This window comes from Lepidochelys kempii, chromosome 3 (assembly GCF_965140265.1).
Source record: "Lepidochelys kempii isolate rLepKem1 chromosome 3, rLepKem1.hap2, whole genome shotgun sequence".
In the NCBI taxonomy this organism is placed as follows: Eukaryota; Metazoa; Chordata; order Testudines; family Cheloniidae; genus Lepidochelys; species Lepidochelys kempii.
In genome coordinates, this window is record NC_133258.1 from 120958535 (window position 1) to 120971628 (window position 13094).

General features: G+C 47.3%; 1 protein-coding gene across 1 annotated transcript in view; it reads left to right on the forward strand.

Annotated features, from left to right (window-relative positions):
* Nucleotides 1-8569: 8569 nt before the first annotated feature.
* IGF2R (insulin like growth factor 2 receptor) overlaps nucleotides 8570-13094 on the forward strand; it is an 89803-nt gene continuing 85278 nt past the window's right edge. Inside the window, exon 1 of the mRNA XM_073337840.1 lies at nucleotides 8570-8806. Within this exon, the coding sequence (XP_073193941.1) occupies nucleotides 8670-8806 (137 nt within the window). The 5' untranslated portion in view covers nucleotides 8570-8669. The remainder of the gene's footprint in view (nucleotides 8807-13094) is intronic.

Genomic DNA, 13094 nt, shown 5'->3' on the forward strand with positions numbered 1-13094 from the left:
TTTTGTTGTCAGAAAGGGTCGTGGTGCAATTAAGAGTGAGAAACCCTGGCTTATAGGGTACTCCGCAAAGAGCCCTTGGTCTCTGAGAAGAGCTAGGCAGTCTTAAATGATGAGTCACAGAACAAGTTACGGACCACAGATGCACCCAATTGCTTTGGGGTTCGTTTTTTGTTTGGTTGTTTGTTACATTGTGTTATTTTGGTTTCTTTTATTTGTACTTGGTCACCAGGAAAACAATTTTCTGAGTAACTGGTAACAAAAAAAAAAAACACAAAACAATCTGGATTGATCTTGCTGGGTCCAGTAAGGTTTGTCTGGGTCCACGCTGGTATACAGGAAGCTAGAAGGCTTTGATTTATACCTTTGACTCTTAACTGTAGCAGGTGCTGGTTGCTTTGGGGAAGGAGTCCTGAGGATATGTCTTATCTATCCAGTCAAATTGAGGAGAGGATTCAGAAAGGGATATCAATCTTTCAGATAGGATGAATAATTCTGATCTCTATCACCTGCCTTAGGAGGTGGACAGTGTAGGGGCTAACATGGCATTAATTCTCAGGATACTTGTGCAGCCAGGCTCTGCAGTATAAGCAGTTGTCACAAATTCAGAAGATGAAGAATGTTGGAGATAATTAGAGCTGAATGAAAAGTGGAAAAACTGTTGCAAAAAAGTAGAAATTTTGAAGTTGTTTCTGTTTGCAAGGTTCAAAATGGAAAAAAAATTAATTTTTAAACTTGTGTTAAATATTTTCCCCTCAAGTTTTTGAATTTTATGTTTTCACTTGTCCCTCTTTCACCCTTTTCTCCCTCCTCCCCCCCCTTTTGCTGCTGAGTGCAATAAAATGAATGATGGTCAGGTTTTTGTCTTATTCATTTAAATTTTTTTCCCCCTTTGGCACCCTTCAGAACATCTCCAAGTTTAGACCTGTTACTGAGTGGCAAATGGAAAAAGCACACTTTAACTCTGCCATGTGGTAACTTTTCACATCAACATGTTTGGAAAAAAGTCATCTTCATTTTTTCCAAAGCCCAGAGCGTTTTGAAAAGTTACCCAGTAGTTAAAACAAATGAAAAAATAGAAGTGAACCTTTTCCCTCAAACCCTAGCATTATTCATTCTATGGGATTCAGTGGCAAAAAGGAACACAGAATGGGGTGAAAGGTGAAAACCCCCTGTGATAGGGTTGGGACTCACCACCACAGCACCTCCTTTTGGTACCTCTGGGAATTAGCTCAGTCCACATGGAGCACCCTCTGCTAGTGGTGTCCCATCCGTCTCTCACCCTCTATTGGCATCTGGACCCACGTTGCTCCTTGCTCAGCAGCATCCTCTTCAGGACACTGCCCTCCTGCCATGCCCCCTAGTCCACCCTCACCCCCTTCTGGGGTGGTGGTGGGTGTTATCAGCAGTTCTTCTCTTCGCCCCAGCCACAATGGGCAACCACACCCCAAAGTCTAATCCCTTTTGGCAGGGGTCTGGTGCAGTCTGTGATGGCCACTCCTAATGGCCAGGTGTAAGTGGAAGCAGGGGACCCAGGTCCACCCTCTACTCTGGATCCCAACCCAGGGACCCTTTGGTGGCAGCCTTCCTGCCTACCCTCCTTCTCTCCCTTTGTCCATCTCTCTCTCCCTGGGCTGCTTCCCCTCTGCACCAGGTAGGCCCTTTCCTCAAGACCTGCAGCCTGGCAAGTACTGGGCTGGAGATCCCTTCTGCTCCCCCCGCCCCTAGTCTCCTCACACAGGAGACAGACCTTCACCCTTTGAATGCCCAAGAGATACTATCTGCCTCTTACCTGGGCAACCTTTATATAGGGCCTAGCCTGTCCCTGATTGGCTGCCTCTTGCTCAGCCCTAATTGGCTCCCCAAAGGCCCCCTCTGATTGGCTGCCTGTCTGTGCAGCCGCTTTGGCCTGCTGTAGCCCAATCTGGCCTAGGGGTGGGGCACTGCCACATGACACCGGCCAAAAAACTTCCATTGACCTCAACGGGTCCAAGATTTCACCCAGTAATGCTGTATTCATAGCTGAGAGCCCACGCTGTCTCACGGATATGGCAATTGGCCAGGTAATCCACCATCTGTGTCGTCTCCCTCATACAACCAAAGGAATGCAAAGTAGTTGCAGAGTAAGGATGGTGATTGGTTGGGTTAATTCCACTATCACAATGGTCTAGGAATATTGGCATGGCATAAATAGATCACATGGGTGTAATGCATAGAATCAAAACGTCTGAGCTGTTAAAAACTGGATAGTAACAGATCATGAGTCCCAGTGATGATTGATCCTGATCATATTCTGAACAAAAAGAGCTCCCAGCCATACTTTTAGTTGTTTCCATGGCTTAGGGTTGACCCACAGACAAATGATAATAATAATCTTATTATATAGAGACTCCTTTTGGTCTCCACACTTTTCTTATTTTGTGGCCCAGATATACCCAATTTACTCTGTTGAAAAGCTGGATACACTGTGGCAGGTAGTCTTGAAGAGGTGCCTGAAAGGTAATTTCTGACAACTCATGCAGAGGAAAGAGGAGGGATTCCTGCAACAGCTGGCACAAAGAACTTGGAGGCTCTTTTGGCTTTGGTGGACATCAAGAAGAAGCATTTCTATTATGACCCAAAGGGTTAGAGACTGGGCCTCAGGACATCAATAATACCTAGTGCCATCTCCTGCAATGTACACAAAGTGCAGTATGTAAGAATTTGTCCTGCATCAGGGCATGGGGTTAAATTCAGCAAAATTAGAAAAAGTTGATTTTACATTCGAGTTTCATTGAGCAATACCAGCTGGGTTTGGAAATGTCATGCTATCCTTGTAAAGGCACTGAGAAGCCTAAACCAAGCCTCTGAAATAAGGTCATCAGACCCTGTTTGCATTCTTGTAATAATCTTCTTTTAAACTAGTATAAAGTAGGCTAAGTGGGCATGACTGGGAAGGTACCCGTATCAGAGGTTTTGCCTTTGAAAAATACCATTACCAGGAGCAATAGAAAAGCAAAGAAGGAGAAGCAAAGTCAAGGGGAAAGTAAAAGTAAGATAAGACTAAAGGGAGAAAGAGACCAGAGAAGGGAGAGAGAGAAAGGAGAGCGTGAGTGAGCAAAAGAAAGTGAGAGAGACTAACAGTGTCACGATTAGGTAGGTAGAGAGGGTGAGATTCAGTGAACGGTGACAGTGAACAATGGCATATGTTATTTTTAGAGACTAGGACTGGCCAGAGAGGAATCTTATGAACAGTTCTGTGCCTTAGAAAGGCTGGAAATAATTATTTTACTATTGTAAAGTGTTGAGAAAATTAGTGACTAAGTGTCCTCACCTCACCTGAGAAGAAACTTTCCTGAGCCATGGAGGATTTACAGTAAAAATGCCCCTTGAGACAGAGAGGGGTTTTGTTTCCTGATTTTTGAAAAGCCACAGACCAGATGTAATCATCACAGGGAACAGAGACATCACTTTGGAAGAAAACACAAAGCAAACTATGACTGAGAGCGCCTTCACACCAGCACCTATGAAGCACGATGAGCCTAATATGGGCCATAACATCTGAGACGAGACCAGACCAGAGGAAGGACTCCAAAGGACTTGTCCATCCATAATCTATGATATCCTGTCTTCTAGGAATCAGCTACAACCTGAGGTTTTCAACCTGAGCCTAAGATGCTAGAGACAGACTAAAACCAAACTTAACCCATTCATGCCATGTCTCAGCTGCTGAAGAGGAAAAAGCGACTATTAGATTAAGTTTATGGAATATTTTTAATGTGTTACCATTTCTATAGTTTCTGACTTCCTGAGAGACAGCTGAAGTGCCAATTTCATGAGAGGTAAATGCTTTAATTATTATTTATACAAATGTATTCATAATTAATTATTCCATTTAATTGGGTGCCCCAAAATGATTTAAAATAGAGAGATTTCAATGGGAATATTGAATGATCCATGTGCTTAAAATTAAGCATACATGTATTTGTTTGCAGGCTCAGAGCCTTTATCCATAGGATTCCAGCCAGCTGAAGTCAGTTATACCTTTTAATTTGATTTTGAAGGTATCAGCAATTTCAATGTATATTTAAATACTCATGTAATTTTATAACTACCTTGTTATATTTTAACCTTGATTTGCTGGTAGGCTGATGATGTACATGACTGCAATGCCCGTACAGGCACAATTTTTTTTGTTTTTCTAGGAAGGGCCAGATCTTGCAAGCTGTTCTTCATGGAATTCTGTATCTGCCAGGAGCCCCACTGAAGTCATAAGGGCTTTGTGCAAGAGCAGGGGTCAGTGTATGTGAAACAGCTGGCAGGATTGGGAACTCCCTTAATTTATCGGAAAACAGCTTTGGGTTTGTCCTTTTCAGATAACATAACCTAACTGAATTGCGATAAATTCCTAGACCCTGAGCCTCTAAAGATTTACACATGTGCTTAAAAGTTAACCAAGTGAATAGTCACATTGATTTTCATGTTAAGCAGGTGACTAGCTCCACTGAAGTCAGTTAAGCACATGCATAAGTCTTTTCAGGTTCAAGGCCCTAGTCAACTTTATAATTTAAACACAGTAGTTAATCTGATCATTCAAATTAGAAGTTACAGTATGTCTGTCTGCACAGCTATTAATTCTGGCATGACTATTCGTTTTGGTAAATAAAGGCAGAATGTATTGATAGGTGATAACAAGTCTGCACTGCTTTGTTTAGAGTGCGAGATGCAGTAGGAAGAGTGTTTTTTTAATTTAATTTAATTTATTTATTTAATGTTGTGGTGAATTCAGCATAGCAGATGCATAACTTTGCCGAAAATCTTAAAGTAAAACTCAGTATGACCTGATCATTCAAAAATCATGAGTCAGAACCTCCCCTCCCCTATGAGATCGGCTTAAAAATAAAAGGTTCTGGATTTTTTAAATTTGTCTTCTGAGCCTTTGGGTTCATGTTTCCTATCTTTTCTCCACAACCACACTGGCTGCAAACTTGTTTTTTTTTTTTTAAAGCAATCAAACAAACAAACCCAACCAACCAGCTGAGAGTCCCACATAATCACAAAGCGCCAGAACCTGGGGCTTTAACAAAAACACCAAAAATCACAAGACTCACAATAAAATCATGAGAGTTGGCAACACTGAATCTTATAATAAGAGAAAACTGTCAAAGAAGATAACATTTAAAGTCTGACTGCTTTTAGTATGCCCCTTTAATTTTATCACAGATCCTGACCAGATATACATGGAATGCTGTTTCATGCCTCAGTTTCTCCCCTCAGTAGTGGGACCAGAGGTGGGTGCCTTTAATCTCCCAATCCTGTCTTCATCAGTTTACGACTCTGCTCTTGGGCTAGATTGTGATATTCTTACTCATGTTGAATAGTGCCTTATGCCATGAGTAGTCCCGGTAGGACTGCTTGTGGAGTAATGGATTATTCAGTGTGAGCTAGGGTATTATAATCTTGCCCCTTGTTTGGAATCCCACTGGTCAAAAGGATGCAGGATGCTAAGAAGTGGGGTGGGAGAAAAAGAGAAAACATTTTCACCAATGTGTCTGATACATTTTATATTTCTGTTTGTCTAAATTCCTACTGGAGAGTGCTGATAACTACTGGGCAAAACTTCTTTCCATAAATGACAGCTGTCACTATTTGAGAGAGATAAGTCTTTAAATGTTTGTTTCCATTTTCTGGCTGTCACTCCAGAATGCTCTCCATCTAAACTGTACTTCAATAGAGTTATAAGGTATGTCCCAATTTTTGTGTGTGTGTTTCTAACATATGTCTGGTAATAACCGATTGTGCAAGTTCAGAGCCTACTGGCTCTGCTGAGATAAACTGAGTGGACGTGGCAATAGGGGATGTCTCTACTTCCCTATGAGAAAAATGCTGCTGTGTGCAAGCCTCCACTCCTTCCCACAGTTTGAAACAAGGTATTGTTTCTACACCATCTTGGCTTTCCTGCTGTAGTAATAATCGTTCCATCTGCCATTTAACCACAGACTTGCTGGCAGGTCTCACCGATATGGGATTAGCTTTCAGTCTCTTCCAGTGCTGAAGAATTTTGCTATGTGTGTGTGAATTGTTTTTAATCTTTTTTAAATTTATTTATTTAGGAAGTTTTAACAGGTTTGCAAACCGTTGCCACTTAAATATAAAAGACAAAATGATTATCATGACAACAGTGAGCTTTTGTTTAGAGAAACATTATACAGGAATAAATGATTCATTAAAACTCTCACTTAACATTTTTTTAAAATTTTCCATCATTCAACTTCTCATAGCTGATCTCAATGTGTTTGGTATGTGTATGCATACTCTTTGGGTTGTGTATATGAGGGAATGCACATGTGTGTTTGTGTATAGATATGATGTGGGTTTGTTGGGGATGTTTGTGAGGGGAGGTGTTGGGGGATTGTGGGATGAGTTTATATGTGTAGTTGGTTGTTGGCTTGTTGTAAGTAGCAGATGAGTATGTGGGATGATTAAAGAACAGAGTGTGAGTAAAGGCAAGGGTGTTATGGTGTGTGCATGTGTGTGAGGGACTGAGTATGTATGTGAGGGGCTCTTGGGGTGTATGGGTAGCCCCGTGGTGGCACAATAGGTGGGTGTATGTGTAGGTTTGGGAGATGCTGGGTGTGTGTTGTTGAGACGTGTATGTATGGTGACTGAGGGCATGTGATTGGGAACATGTAGGGCAGCGTAGAAGCTGACTGTGTTACTGAGGTGTGGGAGCTGAGTGTGAGGTGTTATTAGGGTGTTTGGGCGCTGAATGCTCATGTGAGGTGTCACTGGGGTGTTTGGGGAGATGAAATGTCAGTGGGGTACATGTATCAGGGGATAGCCGTGTTAGTCTGTATCCACAAAAACAGATTTATTTGGGCATAAGCTTTTGTGGGTAAAAAACCACTTGCATCTGAAGAAGTGTTTTTTTACCCACGAAAGCTTATGCCCAAATAAATCTGTTAGTCTTTAAGGTGCCACTGGACTCCCTGTTGCTTTAATGGGGTACATGGGGCCTGAGTGCCCTGGTGAAGTGTCAGTGGGGTGTATGGGGGGTGTGTGGTGTCACTGGGCTGCATGGGGGTCTCAGTGCCCAGGTGAGGTGTCACTGGGGTGTGTGGGAGGGACTGAGTGCCCAGGTGAGGTCTCATGGGGATGAATGGGGGCTGAGTGCTTGGGTGAGGTGTCACTGAAGTGCATGGGGGGCTGACTGCATGGTATCAACGTAGAGGTATCAGTGGGGTGTATGGGTGGAGTGAGTGTTCGGGTGAAGTGTCAGAGAGGTGCGGGGGGGTGAGTGCCCGGGGAGGGGGTCAATGGGGTGCGGGGGGGTGAGTGAGTGCTGAGGAGAGGTCAGTGGGAGCGGGGGGGGGTGAGTGCCCGGGGGAGGGGTCAGTGGGTGCGGGGGGGGTGAGTGCCCGGGGGAGGGGTCAGTGGGTGTGGGGGGGGGTGAGTGCCCGGGGCAGGGGTCAGTGGGTGCGGGGGGGGTGAGTGCCCGGGGGAGGGGTCAGTGGGAGCGGGGGCGGGTGAGTGCCCGGGGGAGGGGTCAGTGGGTGCGGGGGGGGTGAGTGCCCGGGGGAGGGGTCAGTGGGTGCGGGGGGGGTGAGTGCCCGGGGCAGGGGTCAGTGGGAGCGGGGGGGGGTGAGTGCCCGGGGGAGGGGTCAGTGGGTGCGGGGGGGGTGAGTGCCCGGGGCAGGGGTCAGTGGGAGCGGGGGGGGGTGAGTGCCCGGGGGAGGGGTCAGTGGGTGCGGGGGGGGTGAGTGCCCGGGGGAGGGGTCAGTGGGTGCGGGGGGGGTGAGTGCCCGGGGCAGGGGTCAGTGGGAGCGGGGGGGGGTGAGTGCCCGGGGGAGGGGTCAGTGGGAGCGGGGGGGGGTGAGTGCCCGGGGCAGGGGTCAGTGGGAGCGGGGGGGGGTGAGTGCCCGGGGGAGGGGTCAGTGGGAGCGGGGGCGGGTGAGTGCCCGGGGGAGGGGTCAGTGGGTGCGGGGGGGGTGAGTGCCCGGGGCAGGGGTCAGTGGGAGCGGGGGGGGGTGAGTGCCCGGGGGAGGGGTCAGTGGGAGCGGGGGGGGGTGAGTGCCCGGGGGAGGGGTCAGTGGGTGCGGGGGGGGTGAGTGCCCGGGGGAGGGGTCAGTGGGAGCGGGGGCGGGTGAGTGCCCGGGGGAGGGGTCAGTGGGTGCGGGGGGGGTGAGTGCCCGGGGGAGGGGTCAGTGGGAGCGGGGGCGGGTGAGTGCCCGGGGGAGGGGTCAGTGGGTGCGGGGGGGGTGAGTGCCCGGGGCAGGGGTCAGTGGGAGCGGGGGGGGGTGAGTGCCCGGGGGAGGGGTCAGTGGGAGCGGGGGCGGGTGAGTGCCCGGGGGAGGGGTCAGTGGGTGCGGGGGGGGTGAGTGCCCGGGGCAGGGGTCAGTGGGAGCGGGGGGGGGTGAGTGCCCGGGGGAGGGGTCAGTGGGTGCGGGGGGGGTGAGTGCCCGGGGCAGGGGTCAGTGCGTGCGGAGAGGGATGAGTGCCCGGGGACGGGTCACACACAATCCCTCTCCCACGCTGAGCCTGTCACGCACATGACTGGTCACATGACCAGGGAGTCACATGAGCGGGCTGGGGGGGGTGGGGATCACATGACCCCCCCGTTCCTCTCTATCAGGTCCCAGGCGCAGGGGCGCCCGCCAGTTCCGGCTCCGTTCTGAGGCCCCCGCGCTGCACCCATGAGACGCGCCGCCCGCGGCCCGGGGCCTGCCCCGCGCCGGCTCCCCGCGCCCCGCCTCCCGGCCTGGCTGCTCCTGCTCCTGGGGCTGCGGGCAGGCGGCGAGGCCCAGAGCCTGGACTACCAGCCGCTGTGCAGGTGGGGGACCCGCTGCTGCGGGCAGGGCGCTGGGGGCTGCTGCTGGAGCCCCCTGCAGGGCCCATGGCGTGAAAGGGACAGTCTGTGAAGAGCTCCCCGCCCCCCATCGCTCACTGAGCTGGCAACGCCTCTAAATCAATGTGGCAGCGAGCTGGGGGGCGAACGGGTGCCGGAGCGTCTTGCCTCTCGTGCTTGGTTATTTGTGTGCCCCACCCTCCCATTTGTGGTGTTGCGGCTAAGCGCTTTCTTGTACAATTGCCATTTGCTTCCTGCGGCCCAGTCCGCAGGGGCACGGCCTTTATTTGCCTTCACCATCTGCCTTGTGTTGTGCCATTAAACGGCTGAGCGTTTCCGCTCAGGTGGCTGCAGGATGTGGGGGCTTGACCCTTGTGTGCCGTTTGTGACTCTGCTAGTAGAGTGCTTTGGGATCCTCCCTAACTGGTGGCTAAGGAGCCTGCCGCTGTGGTATATACCTGTGGAGAAAGAGTGGGTAATGTTTGAGGCTGCAAGGTGCTTGGTCTCCTTTTATTACCTTTTTGTTTGTGTCACATGCCCTCAGGTGAGGGGGAGGAATGCCCAAAAGTCACTGGCTCCTAAGTTCCATTTTCAAAAGGGACTTGGACGCTTTTGAAAATTTCACATAAATTTTTAGGGTTTGTGGCTTTTCAGAGGAGAAATTTAAACATGAATAGGTAGATCCGCTTTTAGAGCTGTAGCCGTGTTAGTCTGCATCAGCAAAAACAGCGAGGAGTCCTTGTGGAGACTAAGGTGCCACAAGGACCCCGTGCTGTTTTAGCTCTGCTTTTGTGTCGGTGATGCCATTATGCTTACTAAAAGGTTTTGTTTTGTACTGGTATATTTGATTAGTTTTCCTCCTCCCTATGCCCCTGACCAATGCCTGGGCCATGGCCTGGCTGCTGCCCCCCTCCCTGGAGGTGACTGCTTTCTACTAGCGTCAAATATATCTAAATTTATTAAGTGTGCTTGGAACATTTGGGATCAAAGGAACTGTGTAAACATAATGTATGACTTGTGCATGCATAATCAATCTCTCTCTCTCTCTGTCTCTGAGTCAACTCAAGCAAGTTGTTCCAGTTGCCAATTTCAGTGGGTGTCAGGCTAAACAGTGCTGAGAAAAAATAAAACTGATACTGGCCACAGCTTAGTGTTTAGCAGCTTGTGAGCTAGCTTTTTCCCCCTCGGGGTTAGAGATTCAGAAGATGAAATTTATAGGTGACAGAAATGCTTTCCTGGAACTAGGAGCACTGGGCGTATGGCAGCACTCTCTGGTTTGAAGTAGGCTTCCATCATATACAGGGTGTATGGTTTTGTTTAGGGTCTTTCAGCATCCCCACTACAAACATTGTTCTGGTGCTCTGGGTAGGGGTGGAGGAACAATGCAGCTATAAACTTTTCGTTACACAAGGATGAATGTAAAGACTCATGCTGACACAGAGTATACAGTAGTATCATATTAGTATGTTGGTCCTCTCTTCTGTGTACTTTACCTACATTGTTCTTTGAAACTATATTTGTGATGAATCCGCTTCTCAGCTAGAAGTTTTGAAGGTTTGTCCGTTAATATATCTATCCTAAAACAGTTGGCCTCAGATATTTCAGAAGAAGCCAGATTTTATATATAGCTTTTTCTGTTTAAACAAGCTAGAAATACACTTAGAAATCAAAGTAATTTTAGGTGTGAAGGAGGAGTGAGTTAAAGTATAGTTCTACTCTGAAAATCAACACTGTAAAAATGGCACCTTCTTACTCTTAAGCCTGTTTCTGTTGTGTGCTGTCATATTTCATTTTAGTGAGGTAAACAAGCTTACTCCTTTATTTTATTCCTGTAAATCCTACAGTGCAAAGACAGCTAGGAGGGAGCTGTATCTGCCTCCTCCTTGTGCATAATCTATATAAATGGGTAACATATACACCAGTGTAAACCCATTCAAGGCAATTGGGGTGGACAGGTGTCAGTGAGGACATAAAATGGGCTCGAGAGACTTCACTGTTGATGCTCATGTGTGAAAAGGGACGAAAAATCCATGTGACAGTTCAATTGATTTTTGCAGAGTTGGTAGGTAGAAAAAATTCTTCTTGTAAACTGAGCATATTTGTTCTGGTATTGAGACCTAATAAACATGGAACCCACTACTGAAGCTGCTTCTGGAGTAAGTCTTTGGAGTAGAATCACACTTTAAGGCATTATCCAGTTGATAAATATTGTTGACATTTAACTATTTTAGTACTGATTAATTCTATGGCTTAATATAAGAGTTACACTAAAAATAATCGTAGGAATGAATTAAAAGATGTTGTAGATATGAGTCTTCTAAGATGGTCAACAAGTACACCAATTCCTACAAGGTTACCTACTATAGGCATAAAGAAAAGGAGTACTTGTGGCACCTTAGAGACTAACAAATTTATTTGAGCATGAGCTTTCGTGAGCTACAGCTCACTTCATCGGATGCATACTGTGGAAACTGCAGCAGACTTTATATACACACAGAGAATATGAAACAATACCTCCTCCCACCCCACTGTCCTGCTGGTAATAGCTTATCTAAAGTGATCATCAGGTGGGCCGTTTCCTGCACAAATCTAGGTTCTCTCACCCCCCCCCCACCCCCATACACACACAAACTCACTCTCCTGCTGGTAATAGCTCATCCAAACTGACCACTCTCCAAGTTTAAATCCAAGTTAAACCAGAACATTGGGGGGGGGGGTAGGAAAAAACAAGGGGAAATAGGCTACCTTGCATAATGACTTAGCCACTCCCAGTCTCTATTTAAGCCTAAATTAATAGTATCCAATTTTTAAATGAATTCCAATTCAGTCTGACTCCAACGAGAAACTGCTGAATTGGAACTCATTTGCAAATTGGATACTATTAATTTAGGCTTAAATAGAGACTGGGAGTGGCTATTTCCCCTTGTTTTTTCCTCCCCCCCCCCGATGTTCTGGTTTAACTTGGATTTAAACTTGGAGAGTGGTCAGTTTGGATGAGCTATTACCAGCAGGAGAGTGAGTTTGTGTGTGTATGGGGGGCGGGGGGGGGTGAGAGAACCTGGATTTGTGCTGGAAATGGCCCACCTTGATTATCATGCACATTGTAGGGAGAGTGGTCACTTTGGATGAGCTATTACCAGCAGGAGAGTGAGTTTGTGTGTGTATGGGGGGCGGGGGGGGGTGAGAGAACCTGGATTTGTGCTGGAAATGGCCCACCTTGATTATCATGCACATTGTAGGGAGAGTGGTCACTTTGGATGAGCTATTACCAGCAGGAGAGTGAGTTTGTGTGTGTATGGGGGTGGGGGGGATGTGAGAGAACCTGGATTTGTGCAGGAAATAGCCCAACTTGATTGTCATGCACATTGTGTAAAGAGTTGTCACTTTGGATGGGCTATCACCAGCAGGAGAGTGAATTTGTGTGGGGGCGGTGGAGGGTGAGAAAACCTGGATTTGTGCTGGAAATGGCCCACCTGATGATCACTTTAGATAAGCTATTACCAGCAGGACAGTGGGGTGGGAGGAGGTATTGTTTCATATTCTCTGTGTGTATATAAAGTCTGCTGCAGTTTCCACGGTATGCATCCGATGAAGTGAGCTGTAGCTCACGAAAGCTCATGCTCAAATAAATTTGTTGGTCTCTAAGGTGCCACAAGTACTCCTTTTCTTTTTGCGAATACAGACTAACACGGCTGTTACTCTGAAACCTACTATAGGCATGTATACAATGGATTTCTCCTTCTCAAGTGATAACTATATCTGTTCAGAAGTGCTGTAGGCCTTGCTTCTGCTCTAGTCAATAATACATTTTATTAGATTATTTTCTTGCATTACGGTAGTGCCTAGGGGTCTCAATCATAACAGGAGTTTGAGTCACACTAGGTACTGTACAAACACATAACTAGACAAGCCCTGCTCCAAAGATCTTACAGTCTAACTACAAATGTACCTTTACAAAGCTATATTTCTAGGAGGAATATAGTCCAGGATTGCTTGGTTTTCATGTTGTTTCAGCTCTGAATAATTCAACTACCATCACTCACAAAACGGAACATTCAGAACAGTGAATACACATCATTCTCTCAAAAGCACACATGCACATCTTCATTTGTGTAAGATACCCAGTAAAAGCTAAATATTTTCTTCAGCATTGGAGGGATTATCCAGTGCTCCTGTCTCCTCCCCCACCCTTTGGGGATGCAGCTCTAGCAGCAGGAGCAGGGTCCAGCTGGCCCTACATGCACCTGGCACCAGTGGAAACAGCAGGGGATCC